This window comes from Etheostoma cragini, chromosome 2, assembly GCF_013103735.1.
Source record: "Etheostoma cragini isolate CJK2018 chromosome 2, CSU_Ecrag_1.0, whole genome shotgun sequence".
Taxonomy (NCBI): Eukaryota; Metazoa; Chordata; class Actinopteri; order Perciformes; family Percidae; genus Etheostoma; species Etheostoma cragini.
Genome location: NC_048408.1, coordinates 17,499,659 through 17,522,019, shown reverse-complemented (window position 1 = coordinate 17,522,019; position 22,361 = coordinate 17,499,659). Strand labels below are relative to the sequence as shown.

General features: G+C 40.0%; 1 protein-coding gene across 6 annotated transcripts in view; it reads left to right on the top strand.

Moving 5' to 3' along the window:
- The window catches only part of grin2bb (glutamate receptor, ionotropic, N-methyl D-aspartate 2B, genome duplicate b), a 102,530-nt gene that overhangs the window by 25,424 nt on the left and 54,745 nt on the right, over window positions 1–22,361 (top strand). For all 6 annotated transcript variants that reach the window (XM_034893622.1, XM_034893613.1, XM_034893641.1 and 3 more), the window contains one exon: window positions 10–669. In XM_034893622.1, coding sequence (XP_034749513.1) covers window positions 10–669 — 660 coding nt within the window. The remainder of the gene's footprint in view (window positions 1–9; window positions 670–22,361) is intronic.

The window sequence follows — 22,361 nt, the reverse complement described above, 5'->3', positions numbered from 1 at the left end:
TCCCTTCAGGGACGGCATTTACACTCCACAATGCTTGTCAGCCTCCACCCTTCTCCCTCCCGTCTTCAGGACAAGCGCTTTGTTTCCCCCCATTCTCCCCCCCAGGACCAGTCCTCGCATCATCCTCGGCTCACCCTGCCCTTCCTCTCCCTGTCCTTCTCTCTGATCCTCCTCTCTATGCTCCTCTTACCCGTCTGCGAATCTCGCAGGGGTGGAGGTCCAGGCACAGGGCCTGGAGGTGCCCCAGGGGGACAAGGGGGCCAGAGGGGAGGTGGCACCCAGCGGGGCGTTGTTATCCCTCCTCAATACTCTCCTGCCTTACCGGCTCTTCCACCAATCAATCCCAAGCTGATCACTTCACTCAGTATAGCAGTCATCCTGGTGGGCAACTCTAGTGAAGTAACCCTGGGGGTTGGACTTGAGAAAGAGGACTTCCTCCACATCCCTTACCCTCCCAAAGTTGAGGTGGTCACCATGAATGAGACCGACCCCAAGAGTATCATCAATCGGATTTGCGCACAAATGATGAGGAACTCCCTGCAAGGCGTAGTGTTTGGTGATGACACGGACCAGGAGGCCATTGCTCAGATCCTGGACTTCATCTCTGCCCAGACACACATCCCCATCCTGGGCATCAGGGGAGGCTCCTCCATGGTCATGGCTGCCAAGGTAGGAAAGAAAAAAATTGAATTGTGAACTGTCCATCAATGATTCATCCTAACCGCACATTCATTAAGGCCAAATATTGATGAAGTGGGGAATGAGAAGAAGATATTGCTTTTTCATCTTTTTTGTATGTGATTTCTATATAAAATTCTTAGCACTGAGAAAATAGCACGTGGTGGGTCTCTGGATTAAATTTAACAGCCACCTTCAAGATCCTGCAACATCAGGTTAACTGCAGCAGTTTTAATCACGTTTTACAGAAAGAAAACAAATAGCTGAAAGCTTCTAAGAGCATCTGCTCGTTTTTTGGGTGATTCATCCATAAAAGTCATTATAAGAATTTCATTAAGGACATGTGGAGTGTTCTTTGGGGAATTTGAAAGAATACGGAAATACTGTACAGAGAAAAATTGAGAACTTTCTCACACTCTGAATCAGCCTCCCACCACACAGTGCTGCTTCTCATTCTAACCCAGCTTGATTGATTTTGCTGTTAATTGACCTCCTCTGTGAGCCAGACGTAACATTCAAGCTCCTGACAGCGAGTCGACTCAACCCCAAAAGAACTCGCAGCGTGAAACAAAGTAGTACATGACAAGTCAAAAAACCATCTCTGTGGGCTCTGGATACAAAAGATTTGGCATAAACCCGTCCAGACAAAGAGATATGATCCAGAAATGGAACAATAGTTTTGAAATGTATCCTTAAACAATGTTGTGTTAATAGGCTTAGCACTGTTGAAGTCCCTCAAAGAAGAAAGACAGAATCCATATTACGCTTAGTTTTTATTGGCTTTGATGCAGCGTACCTCTTGGAGAAAATGGGACGTACAATAGAGATTCTCTGCAGTTGACTCTATGTTGGGTTTTCAAGCTTTATTTAGTTTTAGTTAGTTTGATTGATGTACATAAGTTGTGTAGGTCAACAATACAGTATTTGAGTTTGAAAGTTCTTTCTTGACCTTTTGAAAGAGTAGATTTGCAAATGAAATCTTATGTTATTAATCTATTTAGTTTTCAGATTGTTCAGCTCCATCTAATGGTCTTTATCATTTTTTTTTAAAGCTATTAAGTGTACGTTGAGTAAAGATTTTTTGTCAAGCATTTTCCTGCAGGTAGTGGCTGGTAAAAAGTTAAAAAGAGCTAGAACAGCGGAAACACTTCAATGTACTCTAAGGCGGGGTATTGGTACTCAATACCTTTTAGTATATCTACCAAAATAATCCAGTACCAAGTAGTATCGAAACTTCTCCAATCTAACAATACCTACATTCTATTCTTTTTGTACCCAGATCTATTAAAAGATTATCTGTATGGTTTTGCATGTGTGTTAATTCTTTAATTTAATGCGACAGGTGATTGACCAACTACCACAGCAGCTACAAACCATACAGTCTGCGATGAGATGAAGTCAAGCGCAGTGTAGGAGTTGGCAGTTCAGTACACATTTAAATTAAATTACAGCAATTCAAAAGAGAGTAAAAAGTAATTCAGATTCAGAAAAACTTTATTTACACCCCCAGCCTCCACCTTCACGCTCCAATTCACGTAGAATTGTCAATGTGCCCACAGTGGTCTTAAGGTTGTGTTTCAGAAACCCTCATGTTTACAGGGCCTTTTCTTCCTGAATTGTACCAAATACGGGGGGTTGAAGGTTATAAAAAGGATTTTCTAAACATATAATTACCAGATTTTACAGCTGACAGGATGACAGACTGCACAAGCAGAATGACAAGAAGACTGTAGATAAGAGTGTAACAGACATGTAAAAGCTGTGTATGTACATGTGGATGGGGAGGTGACCTGCTCTAGACATCATATGATGGTTAACAGCTTTTGAGGAAATCTGTATCCCACCTGTTCATCTGATTGAATGATTTTTACACGCACATTTTTTATTAGTCTTCTTTGTTAGGAATATTTTAGCATTGGATTTTGAACTCATGGGCATTATTAAGACTTCATCTTGGGCTCTGGGTAATTCTAATTTTCACTATTTTTTGACATTTGATGGAACAAAGATTCATTGACTAATCAAGAAAATAACTGAAAAACCACTCCACAATGAAAATAATAATTAGTTGCCCCTCTATAGACAATACTTAGACAAGGAAGAAATGGCAATGAAATAAAAAAAAAGGAGGAAAGAAGCTATTTCATGACAAGCAAGTTATCAAATCACAAGTTATCCCATATAGTCACACATGGGCATGGACATAGGGCATAACAGTGTGGTTCCATAGATAAAAATATGATACAAATCATTTTCTGAACCAGGATTTTGATTATTAGCCATAATGTCTTAACCATCCAAGTTAGAATTACGAGTACAATGGTTTATGAGTCTGAATAAAGTCAAACTTGTTTTAAGGAGAACATGTTTAATTCTTGATGTCATTGAGAAGTATGCAGTACCCACAATCCTAAGTGTAACAGCAACGTCTCTAATGAATGGAGCTTGCTGTTACCGTGAAAAGGTTTACCCCACCCGCTAACCCACGAACGGCGGCTAGTAAGCCGCTATCACTGAACTCTATGATCGTTTATGTACACAGTCTTATACCTTTTTTGTAAGCTTTTTGTTATGGTTATGATTCATCTCATAGCTGGTTGGCTTGGTTCCAGGCTTAAGACTCTTTACATAAGTATTTTCTAAAACTGTTACTCAATTGAGAAATTGTAAAAAATCACTTCCGGGTCCAGAGCTGTTAAAAAAAGTGGGCAGTCTCCACAGAGCACATTGTGTCACATAATTTAAAAAAGGCAAGAGTCTGCGTTTGAACTATATCCCCACAGTACTGTGTACAAAACCAATTTTGATAGTTGATTAAAACAAAAATTACCCATTCTCTGGTTCCAGCTTCTTGCTTTGTTGTTATAACATTGAAAACTGAATATCTTTGGGTTTTGTTGATGGGGAAAAAATGACATTCAAAGATGTCAGCTTGGCCTCTGGGGAACTTTGGCGGCCATTTTTCACTATTTTCAATTTTCTTTTATTGCTTAAATGATTAATTGAGAAAATTATCGACAGATTTGTAGTTTATGGGACAAAGCCAAATCTAGGGACATCTCACAAGATAAAGATAATATTCTGTGTTTTTATCTGAAAATAGTAGCCTTGTAGAGTCATTTTTTATTGCATTTACAGGTACTGTCTCCATGCTTTGAGGTTGTAATTTTCTGCTGATTGTATATCTTCTGAGCTATAGCCAAGGGAGACCAAAGAGCGTAGTAAAAGTGACAGGCCGATGGAAAGGCAAAGAGATGTGGTGAAACTGAGACATGAAGCCTATAGAGTCATGACATGGAGTTACTGTATGAATATGCAGTGGTCATATGTCTGGGAAAGAGCGAGTGAGTGATTTTCAAGCATCAATAACCCAATTCCATTCAGGTTGCCAAGTCAATTCCTTATCAGTCTACAATTATGCATAATCTATTGTTCTCCAAATCCTTCTGCAGTCCTATGTAGGGCAAACCAATTGGTTTCCTTATATCTTGTCAATAAGCAATGTGATTTTCATTTAGAACAACATTGAACACACATGTCATTTTTAGGGGATTTGATCTTTAAACAACATTATTCAACATACTTCCCAGTCTCAATGGAGATGGTGCGACCAAATAAACCTGCCTGCTACCTCGCAGCACTCCTGGCTTTATTTTTATATTCCCAGTACCCCATTAAAAAGAATCAGTGACAGATGCAGGCAGCATCATTTTGAACCAAACAATTTGATCGCTTCCATTTATCCATTAATTCACTCCGTGCCATGTGTTGGTATTGGCATAATAGGACGACAGAGTTGGCCCCGGGCCACACTCAACTCCGGCTCTGGAGACTAATGAGGTCTTCAAGATCCATTGTTGGGATTTAAGCTGTGGGTGTATGTGCTTTTGTGCATGCGTGTGTGCGCCTGTGTGTGCATGGTGGTGTTCAATGATAATAGCCTCTTTGCCTGTTTTTGGGGAGATTACAGCTGTTGTTTTCACGGCAAACAAGGTAGAGGTGCCATCCTGATTCCATTTCTCATAAACCGTCTGGTCTCCTCCAGGACTTTGTCATTCCATTCCACACTGCCTGCCTACATGTCTTTTTACCATGCAAGGGCTTAGTAGTAAGAAGTCATTGATGAATGGACCGTGCTGCTGTGGGTCTCTTGCGGTGTAATTTGTCCAATCGAAGAAAAGCAAAAAACTGTGGATAAGAAGAACTAACTATAATTGTAATGCCTTATAAAGACCCCTTATTTTTTCAGTTTGTCAGTGAAAACTGATTCACCATCCCTTGATTGATTACTACAATTATACACCCTCTCTATCTTTAAATAGGCCTCATTTGCAAGTTCGTGATGCCTTCTTATAATACAGACATGGCCATGGAAGTAAATTATTTTGCGGACTTGTTTCCTCGCCAACATTATTTGACATTAGCTAGACCAGTTGGTAGCTGTACAGTGACACATAGGTTGCTAGGTTCTTCCTAATCTGTCACAGCTGACATGATTGTTTGAGCCAAGGATGCACTGTATTTTCTCATGCTATTGCTCCCTGTCCCCTTCTTTCACCCTGCATGCACCATGTATCCCATCATGCTTGCTGGTTGTACGTGAGGGGATAAGAGAAGATAAGAGAATTAAGAACATGCTAAAATAATGAAATGCACTATTTGCACGTTATGCAGCTTTTATTTTTTAGTATTCTGTCACTCTCAGTTTTAAGTCCTTTTTAGGCAGGATTAGTTTTTTTCAAACTATGAAAAGTGAAAAGCCAGTTTTTGCACTAGATCTCTGTGATCAGTTTTAGAAATTACATTGACGGGAGAGTCTGCTCCCTCTGTGCGTGGTCACTGCAACAAAACTGCTCCATGTGTCATATATAACTTTCAAGCTCATGCTGGTACAATTGAACAATATAGTTTTTTGTCTTGTTATCTTGTCTTGTATTATTGTTTTATTTTAAACGGGATGTGTTTAGTCATTATAAAAACAACATATAAACAAAACACATCACCTTCCCTAACCTAATCAAAGTCTTTAAACCAAACCATATGCAAGACTACAGTACAAAAACGTAGCACTTCCTTGACTGGAAAAACGTGCCAGTTAAATAACCCATGCAGCAATAACTTTTACTCTTTAAAACCATAATAACCATAATTAATATTTGACCTTAGCTCACTATTGCCTAAACAGTTCTGTCTTCTTACAGTATGTATACGGCAGCAGCAACAACAAACGAGAGTGATGTACAGCCGGTTAAAGATGCAAGTTTATGGTACTAAATGTTTCATGTCAGTGCTCCTTCCTCAGAGCTGGCCTGTGAGATTGTTTTCAGAGTGCTCCCAAGATGAGACAGATTTTCCCATCATACTGTCACACACACACACACACACACACACACACACACACACACACACACACACACACACACACACACACACACACACACACACACACACACACACACACACACACACACACACACACACACACAGTTACTCCTTCTCCGTCCTCATCACAACCTTTTCTTCAGCTATTTTCTCTGTCTTCCTTCTCGCTTCTTTATTGCCTTTATTGCATTGTTTTCTGAAACAACACCCCTCACACAATGAGCTTTTTCCCACACTCCAATTTTTCCTGATGAATTTAAAAATGTTAATTGTGCCCTTCAAATGGACTGCAAATCCTCTCCCTTTTTCTCTCTCCTTTTTCCTTCTCCCCCTCGCCTTTCTCTTCATATAATGAGTTTGTTTAATCAGGGCCTGTGCTGTGCGTGCACAGGATGAGTAATTTGGAGATCACAGGAGACTTCTCTGCATTGCACTTGGTTTCAACAGGTTGTCAGTAAGGCTTTCGAAGCCTGACTTGCTTTCTTCCTGAAGTAACTATCTGGCCTTTAAACATTCCAGCATATGGGGCCTAATTAACAGCTAAAATATGTACGTTGAAGGTGGCATATTATTAAATTAAATAAGATTAAACTTTTGTGACACCAAATGACAGTAGGAAGCTTCTTTATTTTACATTCCACAGCAGCAATTATTATTTATTTACCACCACCAAGGAGCACTACTGGTCCAATTTTCCTAACACTTGGTGGAAGGGTATAGCTTGGGCAAAGGAAGAACCCATTACATTTTGAAGCAGATACGAATTATGGGGCAGATACACAAATTATTTTTCAGTTTCGTAAAAATTGAGAGAGAGGGCTGTCCCGACAGGGAAAAATTCACAATGTATAAAAATGGTGAGATAGGGCATCAAACAGTAAGTTGCGGGCTGCGAAATCAAAATGGTAGTCTCAAAACACTTTGACGGGAAACTGAGTCAAACAGAAGAGTTTGGCGATAAGTTTGTCACTAGCATTCACATTATACATAGTTAACACACTGTCAAAAATATTGATAATAGCAGCTTTAGCCATAGTAGTGGGAAATCAGAAAATGATTATATTAATCATTTTGGCAGTTTTACATTTTTTAATTTTATTAGAAAGGTACAGTGACAGAGAGTCAGGATGACATGAAACGACATGCCGCAGGTGGGATTCAAACCCGGGCCGCTGCCAAGGACTCAGCCTATATGGAGTAAACACTCTACCGGGTGAGCTAGAGGTAGCCTCATAAACTTTTTTTTTTAACGTTCATTTCTTCTGTAAGATACCTTAACATGATGCCATTGGACTGAGAGTAGGAAATGCTCAAATTTGTTGTTTTGGAAGGCAATGACAAACATATTTTGTTCTTAAGGTTAGAGGCTTTGTTGTGATCGTTGACTGACAAAGAATTTGTTCCCACAACTTTTGACATACAAGCATTGATCAGATTGAGTAATGGATTGTTGTGTTTTGTGTTATTCTGTTAATGTGCCAATCTCGGCAGCTGTCTGTTTTGCCAGTGGGATTGAACATATTAATGCTGACAGATGTCTCAGTTATGATATCATAGAGCATTTATCCAGTGAAGCCTAGCTGTTCAATTTTAAAGCTATTTTACAGTAAAGAAAATCTGATTCTCGTACTATTACCAAGGAGCAGTGTAGTAATACCTAAGACATAGTACACGATACACACCATCAGTGTAGTTACGTTACTGTAACTTAAATTTGTTTATTAATCCCCAGTTGGGAAATTACCAGTTGGGGTATGATGCCTTGCTCAAGGGCACCTGTTAGTGCCCAGGAGGTGAAGTGGCATCTCTCTATCCACGCATCCACACTTTTTGGTTCATATGGGGACTTGAACCAGTGACCCTCCGGTTCCCAACCCAACTCCCTACGGACTGAGCTACTGCCACCCCAAAAACGTATTACAGTAACTTCTTTTTCAGGTGCGCAACCGGTACAAGTCGATACAGACATTACATACACTAACACCGTGCAATGCCGATGACCTGCCGATGTGCATTCAATCCGCGCTGGACTTGTTCATAAGGAATCAGCCGTCACTCTGCGAGCAGGGAATACAGTCTGCAGTGTAGTTCAGACCCTTCACCGATAAACTGATAAAGTAACGTACATGTAACGAGTAACATAAAAGGGTCCTCTCCATAGGGGGTAACTAAGTAAAGTAACAGATTACTTTTTTAAGAAATAACAAGTAAGAATCAACTGCTACTTTTTATAAGTAACTTCCCCAACTCTGCACACCATTAATAACACTTCCTGCTATTTAATTTGTCACAGATTCCAAAGCCCCATCCTCAAGGCAGTGCTGTTACCTCAAAAAGTAAGATGACCTACCTTTCAGTGTCATTATGGGTTCAGACTTGAAAACAAACTCTCAATGTATTAAAATCATTTTTTCTGAAGCTGTGTATATAAAAGGAAACTGTTACCAGTGTGTAGTGTTTTTTTATGTTTAGGGAATACAGAGAGGAAAAACAGTCAGCGAGAGATAAAAGATACAATGATAAGAGCCGGTGGTGGTTTTCATGGTTTTGCATCAGGCTGAGGAAAGGATTTTAAATCTAGGAGAGAGCCGGCTGACTTGTGGGTATTTAATCCCAAACAGGCAGAAAAGTTGAGTTTGTTCTAATTGCAAAGGCTGGGGATGGCAGTCATTTACATTCCTCAGTGAGCCTCCATTTGTTTTGACTGAGATAAGGAAAGAGGTGAGAGAGGTGGAACTGTGGAGCAAGGGGAAGACACATTTTGTTGCAGAAGTAAAGTTTTGTTCTTCATGTATCAACCCAATCCCAGTGCTCCTCTAGAATGTGTCTATGCTTCTATCCACCTGTTCTTAAGTACGTTTTTGATACTGAATTTTTTTAATTTGCTAGCCCAAAGTTAATTTCAACAAATGGTGATGACGGTCCCCTAAATTATGTTTAAAAGAATTGTGACAATTATATGCGCTCAACTGGACCTTTAACTTCTCAGTACTCCCTAGTGAACTATGTAACCGTGATGTTTCTAAATTACCTCAAACATATTTAGTAATTTCTGTACTGAATTTCTTTACTTATCATCTCTCATAAAAAAAACGATATCAGACTAGATTTATTAAATAGTAGAAATTCCAGAAATGAAAAATAAGAACATATCAAAAACAGTATTTTATGTGCTTGAATGAGGTGGAAAAGTTGGCATATCAAAAATAATATAAAAAATGGATTCCCAGAAAAATGCAATCAAATAAATAAAAAATGAAAATATATATTTTAACAAAAGTGAAATGTTTAAAACTATCAATCATATTGTATCAGTATGAATCGTTATAAAATAACTAATGATATACTGTGTATGTATATGTATGTGTACATATCTCATATACATACATACTCATAACACTAAAGCCATAGAATATTATAACTAAAAAGTCTCTGGTATCTAATGTGTATGTTACACCAATTAAAGTGCAGGTATCATAGCTTGTGTGAATGACTGAGTAGCTTTGAGAATTCTGAAGAGATATACATTTTTGGGGATCTATGTACTGTCACTGCAATGAAACATGACTGAGACTTTAAAAACGTGGCATTGTATTCAAGGGCATGAAAGGTGCCAAGGTTCACAGCTCTGCCCTTCAGAGTCTCTCTGTTGCGGCTGTGCCTCCGCCCTTCTTCCTCTATGTGAGTAGGAGAAAGTGTAGCTGGGTGGACAGGCTTCAATCAAAGTGGCAGGTGCATCTGTGCCCAGCCAAGTCTTAGTGAGGAATAGACTGTCCAGATTGTAATCAGTAATGAGGTCCTTTTATACAGAATGATTTGTTTCTCAGTGCTCTAATGTTAAAAAGTGCCATATTGATCCATTCTGTAGATAAACGAGTTGTTGTTTATGGCAAAGCGAATCAGGTTATACATGTTTGGTCCTTTAGTAGTTATGTTGTAGAGGTATAAATCTTCACTAATCATTAGAATTACAAAATCATGTCAGTGATTTGATTTGATATTTTGATGCATCACAATGCATCAACTACATTTTCTTTATTGAAGCCATATAGGATATTTGACTTGACAGAATGCTATAAGATACTGCATAGTTCAATGTACAGTTTTCTATATTACTTCGTATGGTTAGGTTTTCATCCCAAAATACAAGTAGTAAGATATAAACATCTTTCCTATGTAACAAAGTCTGAACACAGCAGACCACACACACACACACACACACACACACACACACACATACACAGACATACTTTTCATGTTTCAAAAACAAAACATTCTGCAGCGCTCTAATACTAAATCATTTTGATACATAAAACTACAGAACTAAGCACATGACACTTCCTGAATGTGCAAAACGTAATAGAACATGGAAACAGAAATGTTGTTAGGCCTGCATTAAAGTATGCTGGTGGTATCTATCGGTATCTATGGATACCAAGTCATACTGCAACAGTAACAGCGAGTTAGACCATTCAGAGACGTTGCTTTTACACTTAGGATTGTGGATAATGTAGTTTTTCTCCATAAGATAAAACATGTTTTTCTTAAAACAAGGTTGATTTCATACAGACTTCTAGCTTCTAAAGGAGCAGAAATCTTTGTTTCACAACCACGTACTGTAGCTCGTGGTCAATCTCCCTCAGATGGTTCAGACATTATGGCTGATAATCTAAGTCCTCATGGAGAAAGACTGTCGACCGAAAGTTCTGATTCCCTTCTCCGCATTCCAAAAAGGAAGTGTAACAAAGGCTTATTAAAACAGTGGAGTTGAACGTTTCCTGAACTTTTGCCGTCTCTATTAAAGCAGCATTTAGATCTGTCAATTTGACGCAGTTGTGTGTGCATTTCAATCAGTGTAACCTGTTTAGCGGCCGTAGCCGACAACGGTGAGTTATTTGAAGCCAAGAGAGGGGGCTGTAAATTGGGAAGAGAGGACCATGAGTTTGCAGTGAAAATGAGTTTTTTTAGGTTGGGTACAATCCAGCTATCTCCGCTGACTCTCATTCATAGTTAAAAAAAAAAGATATGTCCGGAAGTAGAAGGGCGTAACTTTTGCCACTTGTTCGTGACCTCCGGCCTCTGAATGTATCAACTGGAACACTCGGAAACGTATACTGCCCCCATCATATCTGGAAGAGGCGCAGCACTGATGCTGCTATCACTGTTATCATCGCTATAGTGCCTACAATGCTTCAAAAAATGGACATTATTTTTTCAGTTTAGAACTGGAAGGTGTCAAAAGTATCGGTTCTCGTGACATCCCTAGAAGAACTTGAAGTAATGTCTGTTGATGACAGCTGGCAAGTCACTCCAGTAGCAGGGATGACGCATCCGCCTCAGTGGTCTTTATATATGCTAAAATTGACACCCACTCGTTCACTCTCTCTCATCTCTAATAAGCCTTGGCCTGATTCTCAACACTCAGGCATCCTGCTGTGATTTACGACTAACATCCGTCGACCATGAGTGTACACTTTGCTTAGCTTGATTCCTCTAAGGTGTAAAACATACAGTGTGTGGAGTGTGTTTGAGGCAACTTCCATCATTCGGCTAGACACTGTTGATACACAGTTGCCAGCCACGGAGCCATCAAGCTGTTACTGTGCAGAGAATTAAGTCTCCAAACTGTTGTTGAGACAGCTAAACAATAACAATGATGGAGTTATAAAATAACTTTCCTACCTAATACCTCATATACTAAATATCAGTGGTTCTCAACCCCATGGGCTACTTTCCATATTTAGCATAAGGGATTTGAAATGCAATTGCACAGAAATCCTAAATATAGTTAATGTCAGCTACTACAGAGGTATGCTTACACACACTAAGTGTTGAGTGCCTGTTTGGACCTGAAGAGGAAATATGGTGTTTATTTGATATCGTAATTGATATCTTATCACACAGCACCTTTTGGGAGAGCTGTACATTGTTGTGAAGCTTGTCTTATGGTGGCCAGTTTATGCTTCTGCATTTCATCAACGCCGTGGTTAAGTGCATGGAGATAAGCACTTAACGTCATAGCCTGACAGGCATCTCTCAAAAAATGTAACTACACGTTGCGGCGACACAGACAGGAGGAACTGTAATTAGTCTGCATGGCTGTGGCCCGGTAGTGTTGCTTTTCCCCCTACTAATTTTCTGTTCTCCTTCTCCATAAATAGCATGAAATCAAAGAGAGGAGGAGGTCAACTTTTTCTGCTACAGATTTCTGACAGTGGTCAGAAAGCATAGAGGAGACCCTTTGTTTCTCTCACTGTGCCTCTAGAGTTGGTACTCGCTCTGAAGCTAATCCCTCTCACTGTCTCACTCGCTCTACACACCCTCCCAACGCATACACACATGCCGGCCCTGCTATTCTCTTAAAAAAAATGCACACACCAACGCACAAGTATAAACTTCAGGCCACTTACGTAGGCTACGGCGAAAGCTTGGCGTGGAGCCTCTGCAGAACCATAAATCCCCATTAGGTTTGCACTAGCTGAGGCTGATCATACTAGGGCAAAGCCAAGAGGTGATGTGACACCGCAGCTGTTAGCCCCTGCAGAGCGTTATCACACAAAGTCCTGTTTATTTAACACACACTGGTGGGGAGTGCCAGATTCATGTTTAGCTTTACAGTGCAGTGGATGAGGCTGCCTGTTTCATTTGAGCTGTCTTTCTCATATTTTCTGAGTGTTTCTGTGGATTCCTCTCCATCTCTCCCTCTATTTTCTATCTTTATGCCACATCTTTCTCTCTCGACTTGTCTCTTTAATCTCGCTCTCTTTCTCTTTTTTCCCCTCTTCTGTTCTGCATCAAAGTAAGCCTACGCTCGTTGGCGAGCACCGGCTCAAAGCTTACATTCTCACCCTTCAAAGCCACTGCTTGTGTATAAGTGAAGACACATGAAGTCATTTGATATTTTTTGCATTTTTCTATGCAATAAAAGGGGGATAATATGAATGAAAGTTGGTGGACGGAGTACTTGTAAATTGTGTTGGCCGATGACTTTTGGTTATGGCGGCACGATGAGCAGACGTGGATTCACATGTTTTTTTGCTAATCCTAATACAAATACTACTTAAATTATCCCAATGAGAATAAAAACATCATAAAGCCTGACATTAGAGAATGCAGCAACCGTATTGATTAGGCTGAGCAAGGTATATCCACGGCTGGGGAAAAGATTGACACGCTGCAACAAGTTGTGGAGAAACTTGACGGCAAAACTCCTCCTAAATAAAGATAGGTAAAGCGGAGGACTTGGAGGAAAGAAGCCGTCGCAATAACGTTCGCATACTGGGTTTGCCTGAGAGGGAGGAGGGCTCAGACCCCTGCTCTTACATGGAGAAGTGGATGGTGGACATTCTGGAAATATCCCTCCGTGTTCTTGAGAAGGCCAACCGAATCACAACGGGCCGAAAGCCCGATACTGCTCCGAAAACATTTATTGTGAAGTGCCTAAACTACAAAGACAGAGAAAACATCCTTAGAGCCACAAGAGCGAAAGAAGAGGTGATGCTTAATAACCGCAGTATAAGATTTCTCCCGGACTTATCAGCAGAGATTTATAAACAGGCAATATGACAGCGTGGGTAGGAAGCTGCGTGACACTGGACCACTAGGTGGAGTTTGACTATCCAGCTAGGTGGGACAAAAAATAAATAAAACTCTTACTACCAGCTGAGGCCTGCCCTACTACCCGGGGAACACAGTGCAGAGATAAGCGGATTTGAGTGAAATTTACTTGAATCCGCTTATCTCTGCGGTATCTTTCAAATCTGAAATGTCCAAATCTTTATTGTCACGATTGGTACTATTTAGCAACATAATTGAGAACTATGTTATATTTTTCTTCTGGAGATGCTCCGTCTTGGATGGACAAAAGTCAGGCTTCTTTAAGGTACCAATGCATGTGTAACTGTATTCAGCCAAGGGACAGTTCGGTATTTATCAAATGGACCACTGGAGGAAAACGTGAGGGTCATGTCTTTTTATTCTTTGTTGAGGGGAGGGTCATGCAATTTTTTTTTTTAAGTCTACGAGTAGGTTCATCCAACGTTTGTATTCATGAAAACAGCAACATTTAAAAGTGGCTTGTTTGGTGCATATTTTTCCATGTAGCTCCATATTGCTCTCAGTCTCGGCCCCCATTGCTAGCAGATTTGTCCATCCCTGTTTAGTCAGCCAGAGGCCGTGCCATTTCCCAAACTGAATATATCTCGACTGCACATATAAACACAAAACGGCTTTTTGTAGCTCCATCATGTTGTAACTAAGACATCTGCTGAAAAAATATAATTGTATTCATTAGCATGATTTAGATGAGTTCAAAAACATTCAAACACCAACGTGCGAAAACATAGCGGCCCAGACGCAAGCTTTTATTTTGAAAAGTTGAAGCTCGCAGACAGCAAAGAGGGGGGGCATGTGACGCGAGGTCTCCAGGCTACAGCCACACCCGACCCAAATATCCTTTTCGATTCCGGGGATTATTTGTGAAATTTTGCAAACGACAGCCCTATCAAGTCATTGGAGGAGGAAGGAGTGGTAGCATGCAAGCTCCTAAATTTACGCTTGTCTTGAGAAATGGAGTTTTGGATAATGTCCAGCTTCAGCAGCTTTACCTATGCTAAAATATACAATGACTGAGGAAGCCTAGTGACGAAAACATAGCAACCAGTTCACGTGTTGTTATCATCCATAGTGCTTTGCTGAACGGTCTTCTTATTGTTTTATTTTATGTGAATACTAGTTTACTAGAGGAGTAACTTAATATTTGAAGTAATGCAGTAATGCAGGGACTGTGCATTTAGTTTCCATGCTTAGTGATTCCACAACAATGTTGGTGAGTAAATCTACTGAAATGGTCACCATAACAGTGGCGTGTGATGTGTGAAAGGAGAAAGCATGTATCTATAAATGCAATTGTTACCTGTCCTCTTCGCTAAGCGTAAATCAGAACCGAAGGCATCAATACATTGTGTGGGAGAGTTGTCCCTTTTTTCCCAATCGTTTTGGAGGGTCTTAGAAAAATGTATTTCTGGTGAAGGGAGGGTTGAGTCTTTTTTGACTGAAGACACCAAAACTCCTCCAGTACAAACAGTGTACCAAGCTAAAGTACTTAAGATCACATACTGCTCATGCTTTAGCTCTTAATATGGTTAATGTATGGTATGAGGTAAAAAAAATTATGAACATATTTGACTCTCTGTTACAATTGACAGCCCAGTGTGGGGCAATGTTTCATGATTCCAGAAATGGGCAAAGAAAGGAATAAGTGAAGAAGGTGACCTCTTTAAAGGAGGGAATCTAATGACCTTTGAAGAAATCTCTCTAATGTATGACATTTTATAGACAAAAACTTAAATGATTAATCGAGAAAACAATTGGCAGATAAATCAATAATAAATAAAATGATTGTTAGCTGCAGCCCTACATAGTAGGTTAATTATGCCTAAGAGGAGGGTGTGGTGGTGTTCAGGAACGTTATGTTCTGATGATGAAGCAGCGACACAACTCTATATCTTTTGTTGTTGTGATGAGAACTCATTATATTTAATCATCAGTCATGTAACACGAAACAGCAGAGACATTAAAGGAGCATCCACACATTACTCGCATATACAGTTCATCAGTCCATCCCCCCCAACTCCCCCTTTGTGCACATACAACAAGCAGGACTTTATATACAGTCCACTGCTGTCAGCTCTTGTTAGCCTGTGATATTTTGTGTGTGTGTGTGTGTGTGTGTGTGTGTGTGTTTGTGTGGGCGGTCCCAGCCTGAGGACTGTCATGGTCAATGAGACGATATATGGAGAACTTTGCCCCTGCAGCCTAATTTGAGGGCAGTAATTTGAAGAGTGAAGTCAAAACAAACCTCAGCACTAAAGCTATAAGTACAGTTAATAATATTACCAAGACAATTTGTCACTTCTTCTACCCAAAGGGCCAGACCTATAATTGAGCTTCCAACATAAGTGGCCTGTAATTGAGCTATTATAATTGACCTCAGGTGTGTCAGCGGATTAAGACTCTGTGTAGAACTGCGATCATGTGCGTCTCCTCTCATATCAGTAACTGCAAAAGCAGTCTTAATTCGTAAGAATACATATGTTTCTCTATATAAATATATGTGTGTTCATACAGTGTAGTAGAGTGTAACTGGATATTTTTTTCACACTAATGGCATCTTTAGCAAGACCGTTTCTATGGGAACCGAGTTGCCACGGAAACACTGCATGTCTCTTTGAATTAGAAATGTCTTTCTCTGTCTTTCACTCCTCCCTTCTCTGTGTCTCTCCTTCACTTTCTGCTTCTTCCTGACTTTTCCGACTTTGACAGGCCAGCTGCTGTCAGTCAGAAATGGGTTGTGCCGTTGAAGGAGACATGCACCACAAATGGAGGAAATGGAAGGAAGATGGGTTAGCATCTGTGCTCTCTACGAAAGAAAAAAATTAAGGAGGGAGGGCGTCTTTTTTTAGAGCGTAAAGGGACTTGGTTTTTAATCAAAAGCAACATATTGAAATAGGAAGGAAATTTTGAATGACATTCACAAGATAATGATGACGAGGAGGAGGATGCTGCGAAGAGAAGAGCGGGAAGATTGAAGAAGGAAAGTTAGGGCTGTAAAGACAGAGCGGGAGAGATAGCTGATGAAAGGGAACGAGAGAAGTGATTGATTTTTGCTCTCTGATGCCTTTGGTATCTGTGTAACCATGCTGCCATACTTATCCAGCCTATCTGATTTAACAGATAAACGAAAGAGAGACATGCATACATGGATAAAGAGGGTAAAAAAATTGCAAACAGATAGAACTAGAAGATCAGGGACAAATGAAAATCACCCTCATTCCCCAGGTGCTGATGAATGTCTAATAAGAGGGTGAATGAGATTAATGCTTCAAGGGATGTGGAGGGGCTGAGGAGACAGAAACGAAGACGCAGAAGAAAAGCACGTCATGACAAGGTTTTAACCCGCATGCCTCTCGTCCCACGCTGCGCTTGACTCCAGCCTGCACTCTCACCCCGTGTGCTTGTTAGAGAGAGAAGCAGAATTGAAAAGGCAGTGTGTATGGATGTAGGGAAGATAGACCCAAGAGGGAAGAGAGAGGTCAAACATGAATTTTGACACGGTTAAAGGCAGACATAAAGCTCCTGTAGTCCTGTCTTGCAGTACACAGTGAAGAGCATTTATCCTAAATTCACTTTTACTGCCCGAGCTGATACATAATCCTCAACAATGATCCCACAGTACACGTTAAATTCAATAGAGGCAAAGTATGTGTTATTTTAGAACAGAACAGAGTGGTGGACAACAAAAAGAAAATTCGGTCTTTTTGCCCTAATTCCGAAAAGATATTCCGACTAAGCTGTTTACATGGCTAACAAAAGTGAGTATGGCAATAATATTACCGTTTACATGTAGCCGTGCAAAACAGGATTTTTTCAAGTTGACCAGCGGGGGCTGGACTAGTTGGACCGTGTGAACACAGCGTCTCTCTTTCATTCGTTCAGCCAGTGTCTTGAAGAGGTTGGCATAGCTATGTTTGGGCAAATCCCAAAACCTGTTGATATCCAAGTCTTTGATAATGTTTAAAAGTAGCTTTTTCTCCTCCTTATCCAGCCCTGTAAATTGTTGGCTGGTTTGTTTGCAGAAACCAAAGCAATGCACAGAGCTGACCACAAGCCTGCGGTGAAAACCCTGATTGAGACACATATTCTGAATGCACTATATACATGTCCAAATAATGCCTCTAGGACCCGAATAATACTGGAATATCCCACGTATTAATCAGAAAATGCTAAATTCGGTAAACGGCCTGCGAATATCCAACCGTGCTGTATCAAATTTAGAATACTGTCACATTAGGAATAATAGTGGAATATTGGTGTGCATGTGAACAAACTGATTGTCTTGGAAAAGAAAATCTAAAGTGTGGGTGAAAGTTGTCTTACCTGCTAGATGACTACCTACGTACCTACCTCCCTACCTTGGATATAATTAGAGATGAAATGAAAACAGTACATTTGTTAATAAGAGAAACTTGGAACAACAGAGTAGTGAATATAACATGGTATGAGTGACAGCATTGAAACCGGAGCAAGTAGCCATCAACACAGCACAAGCCCTCTAAAAGTAGGAAGGACAAGCATTCATCCAGGCAAGTTAAGTCTCGTTCTTGCAGCAACGCGCACGGAAAAGGACACAGGCGTTAATTTTACCGGCTGTGACGGCTATGTTACGAGCCCAGGTAAGCTTAGCCTTGTAACAATCATCATTACGTTGCTGAAATTAGTGCTATGGAAATTTACATTACGCTAAATTTATCATGTGAGCAATTAGATGTAATTTAAGTACTTTTTTAAAAATGTATGGTAGTCGCTGATTATTACGAAAAGGTATGAGATTTGATAGCATCATATTTAATCCAAATGCAGTTTTGAATCCACCTATCATCATGATTATACTTAAACCACAGAGATTATATTGTGCTGAAAGAATGTTTCATCTCATATTGTGTCATTGCTCTGTGACATTTATTGGCCCTGTCCTGACTCATTGTGTTTGCTCCTCGGTGCAGGTCTGTGCTACAGCTGCTTAAGTGCTAGCCAACGCAATGGAAATGATATTAATTCAACTTTGTCATTCAGCAAATATCAACTAAATATAATGTTAATTTATTTATTTTTATGTGCACTGTGCAATTAAGGTTTTCTGAAGGCCAAATCATTGTTACACTGCTACAGGTCACTGAATCTGATGGGTCACAGAATGCAGTGTAACACAGGCGGCATGCAAAGGCAGAGCACCCATCTTTAAATGATTAAAGAGCAAAAGTCTATTACATACAGGCAATTAACAGTGCCTACAGTTACATGTGTGTGTGTGTGTGTGTGTGTGTGTTTCATGCAGACTTGCAAGCTAACTCTGTGGGGGTAACCGTTATACAGTAGTAGTTTAGATGTGTATTTATTTAAATATCATCAGACCTCTTGGAGAGGAACAAACACATGTGACAGCCTGGTCATTGTTGACAACATCACCTTAAATGTGCCGTGAGAACAAACTAGAGGTCAAGAGTCTTGTGTAAGTTTTTTCTTTATTGCATACATTTTGAATCATCATTACAGGAAAAGCACAGGTGTAACTTCAAAAACAATAACAATGTCTTAGTTGCATTACATATCTTATATCTTACATATTTTTATTTTTTTATCTGTTACCTGTTTTATTGTTTTTGGCACATTCTGTTTTTAGATGTTTTTTTTCCGGTTATTTATCAGCTTGTATCTTATGATGTTATCTATATTTGTACAGCACTTTGGGGCAGTAGTGACTGTTTGTAAATGTGCAATAGAAATAAACTTTGACCTCAACCTTAAGTAACCAATCCAGTAAACAAGCATGTACAATAACAGGGCCCTGGTATACCCAGGTAAAACTTGTGTGCTCATCATGTAAAGTGTTGTGGCACTAAATGAAACCGTTTTGTGTGTCTTCTGCAGCTCTGATGAGATCTCTGAAGTCTGAATAGACATTATCAGGTTTATCTCGGCTTATGCTTTGAAACTATACATTTCTGATACACTGAGCCGTGGAATTTAAATGACATGGGCATTGAGCAAACATAGACAGTCAAACGTAAAATGCAATTTGTTGCAAAAACGTAGGATCCAGTATTTTGTGACAGGATATCTCTGTTACTTCTGCCCTCATAGAAAGCCAGAGGGTGAAAGCAGATTAAGATATTTAAACCAAGTGTAAAATCAACAGAAAATGCAGCTCGGTTTACTTTAAGGATTCATTTGAAAGTGAAAGGAGTTGCCATCAATATTCAATCAAACTGTCAATATCTAGGCTTAGTTTTTATATATATATATATACACACACACACACACACACACACACACACACACACACACACACACACACAGATGTTAGCACACAAGTTGTTTAGCCAGGTCATGTTGTTGGGCTCAGGTCTAATAGGGTCTCCGGCTTGTTTGAATTGGTGGGATCTGGCCCTATTAACATGCAAAGCTCCCATGTGTCAGTGATTAATTACCTGTGTTCTCTTCTGTGCTAGCAAGCTTAATGAACTCGTGAAGGAGCTTTCCATTAACTTGCCGGGCCAAAGGTGGTACTAAATTGACTCCATCCCTACTCCCCACCTCCCTTTATTGTCTTACTGGGCTTGCTGTTTCCTTGTGTTAGTTTTTTAATAGGTTTATATTCTTACCTCTCTCTTCTGTTGTTTTCATTACTTTGAGTTACTTTGTTTAACATCCGTAACTTACCAGTTGCTCTGTGATCTTGATTTTATCTGCTGTTCTCCATCTTCCCCTCTGCCACTCTGTGTTAGGACAAGGCTTTGGGTTTGACTGACATGATGTGAGTGCTGCCGGAGCGTCAGATTCAACAGTGGGAGATTGATTTAGACAATTAATTGTACCTCCTCGTGGTGCACATCGCGGCAGTAGCAATGAAGTGGTGGAGAAAGCTCGAGGCAATCACTAGGTTCTTGGGCTTTGTGTGTGTGTGTGTGTGTGTTGGTGAGACAAAGAGATTAATTTGTTCTGATTAGACATTCATTTGATGATTACATTTCAGTAACTAGCAGTGCAGAATTGAAGACATGATGGAGTCTGTTAAAGAAGATAATAGAAACTCTCTGGTGGTTTAATTGATTCTGTGACACTGCTGTCTTTTATAACAGCCGGTTTGCAGTAACAAATCATATTTTTAGGCAAAAAGGCCAAAACTTCTCTGGTTCCAGCTTCTCAAATATTTTTTTAGTCCTCTGTGATAGTAAATTTTATATTTCGGGGGTTTTCTTCTGTTGGTCAGACAAAACGGGACATTTGCAGAAGACATTGGTTCTGGTGAATTGTGGTTGACATTTTTTAACCAATGATTAATTGAGAAAATGATCAACAGATAAACTGATAATGAACATAGTTGCAGCCTTGTGTGCATGCATGGAACATAAAATGATCTGTAGTCCTAATATCTGAAATATTTCACAAGATTAAAAATAAATCATTAAAAGTCTGTGGTAGTTGGATGGTTACGTGTTCCTGTTAGTGTGTGACAAACTCCTACCAGAGCTGGTTGTCATATTTTACCTTGTGTTACAATTGTATTTGACTGCATTAAATGGATAAAACAAATGTACAGCACAGGTGGGCCTTTCAGTTCTCCAACCTGCCTCCAGACATATTTGCACTTTATATTGGGGAGAAAACAAACGGAAGTATTGAATGCATTGATTGAAAGTGGCAACTTAAAGTTTAAAGCAAGAACGTAAAACATTAAGATAAGAGTGCCAGATTCCCAGAGTGACGACTGAATGCGGCCGCCTCCTCTGAGTCTGTCTGCAGCACTGAGCTAACATTGCTCGCTTGGCCAAGCTATGTGGCACTCTGCCTTGTTCATTTCCTCAGACAGTGACTGAGCCTATTTCTCCCTACTTGGTATGAGATTTACAGATGATGTCATAGTTACTAAGTATCAGATCAACTCGATTATCAGGATAATGTTGACTCATCTAGACAGCATGTGAACATGCGGCTTAGCTGCTAGCTGTCACATAGGTTGTGAGTAACAGAAACTGTAACTGCCTTGCTGCTAAGTGTTGTCAAAAAGCCAATTTTAAAAAGCAATACTTTACATTTAAACAAGACAAGACCTGCTAGAGGATACAATAATTACTGCTGTACATCCCGGAATGCAAGAAAGTGTGTTCAACAACATCTTAAAAGTATTGGTATTATAACCGGTGGAGCTAAACACAGGAATTTCACTCTCCCCATATAAGCTCTGCAAATGTAATGCTGTCCGCCTCATACATAGACATTGACGTTTTGCGAGGGTGGACCTACAGTAAAGGAAAGGGTCAAAAATGGAAAGGGTTCATCCACTAGGAAGCATTTTTTTTGCAGTTCAACTGTGAAGCTGTACTTACTCTTCAGCATTTTGTGTTCAATGCTGCTCCGCTAAATGATCTGCTCCCTGTAGGTGTTCCCTGTCTAATCTGCTCCCTGTACGTGTTCCCTGTCTGATCTGCTCCCTGTACGTGTTCCCTGTCTGATCTGCTCCCTCTACGTGCAACCCTATAGCCCACCTTACAGACGACCTGTCCACGCACTGTAGTTACTCTTGGTTTGTTAGAGGAACAACTAACCTTAAATTAGAGGCAATAAAAGACCACAAGTCATCCAAGTCTCATATCAAGTGCACTGCCATACAGCTGGCAAAGATAGGACCCCAGGAGCAGAGTGTGGCAATAAAGGCCAAACTTTTTAATTGTGTATATTAA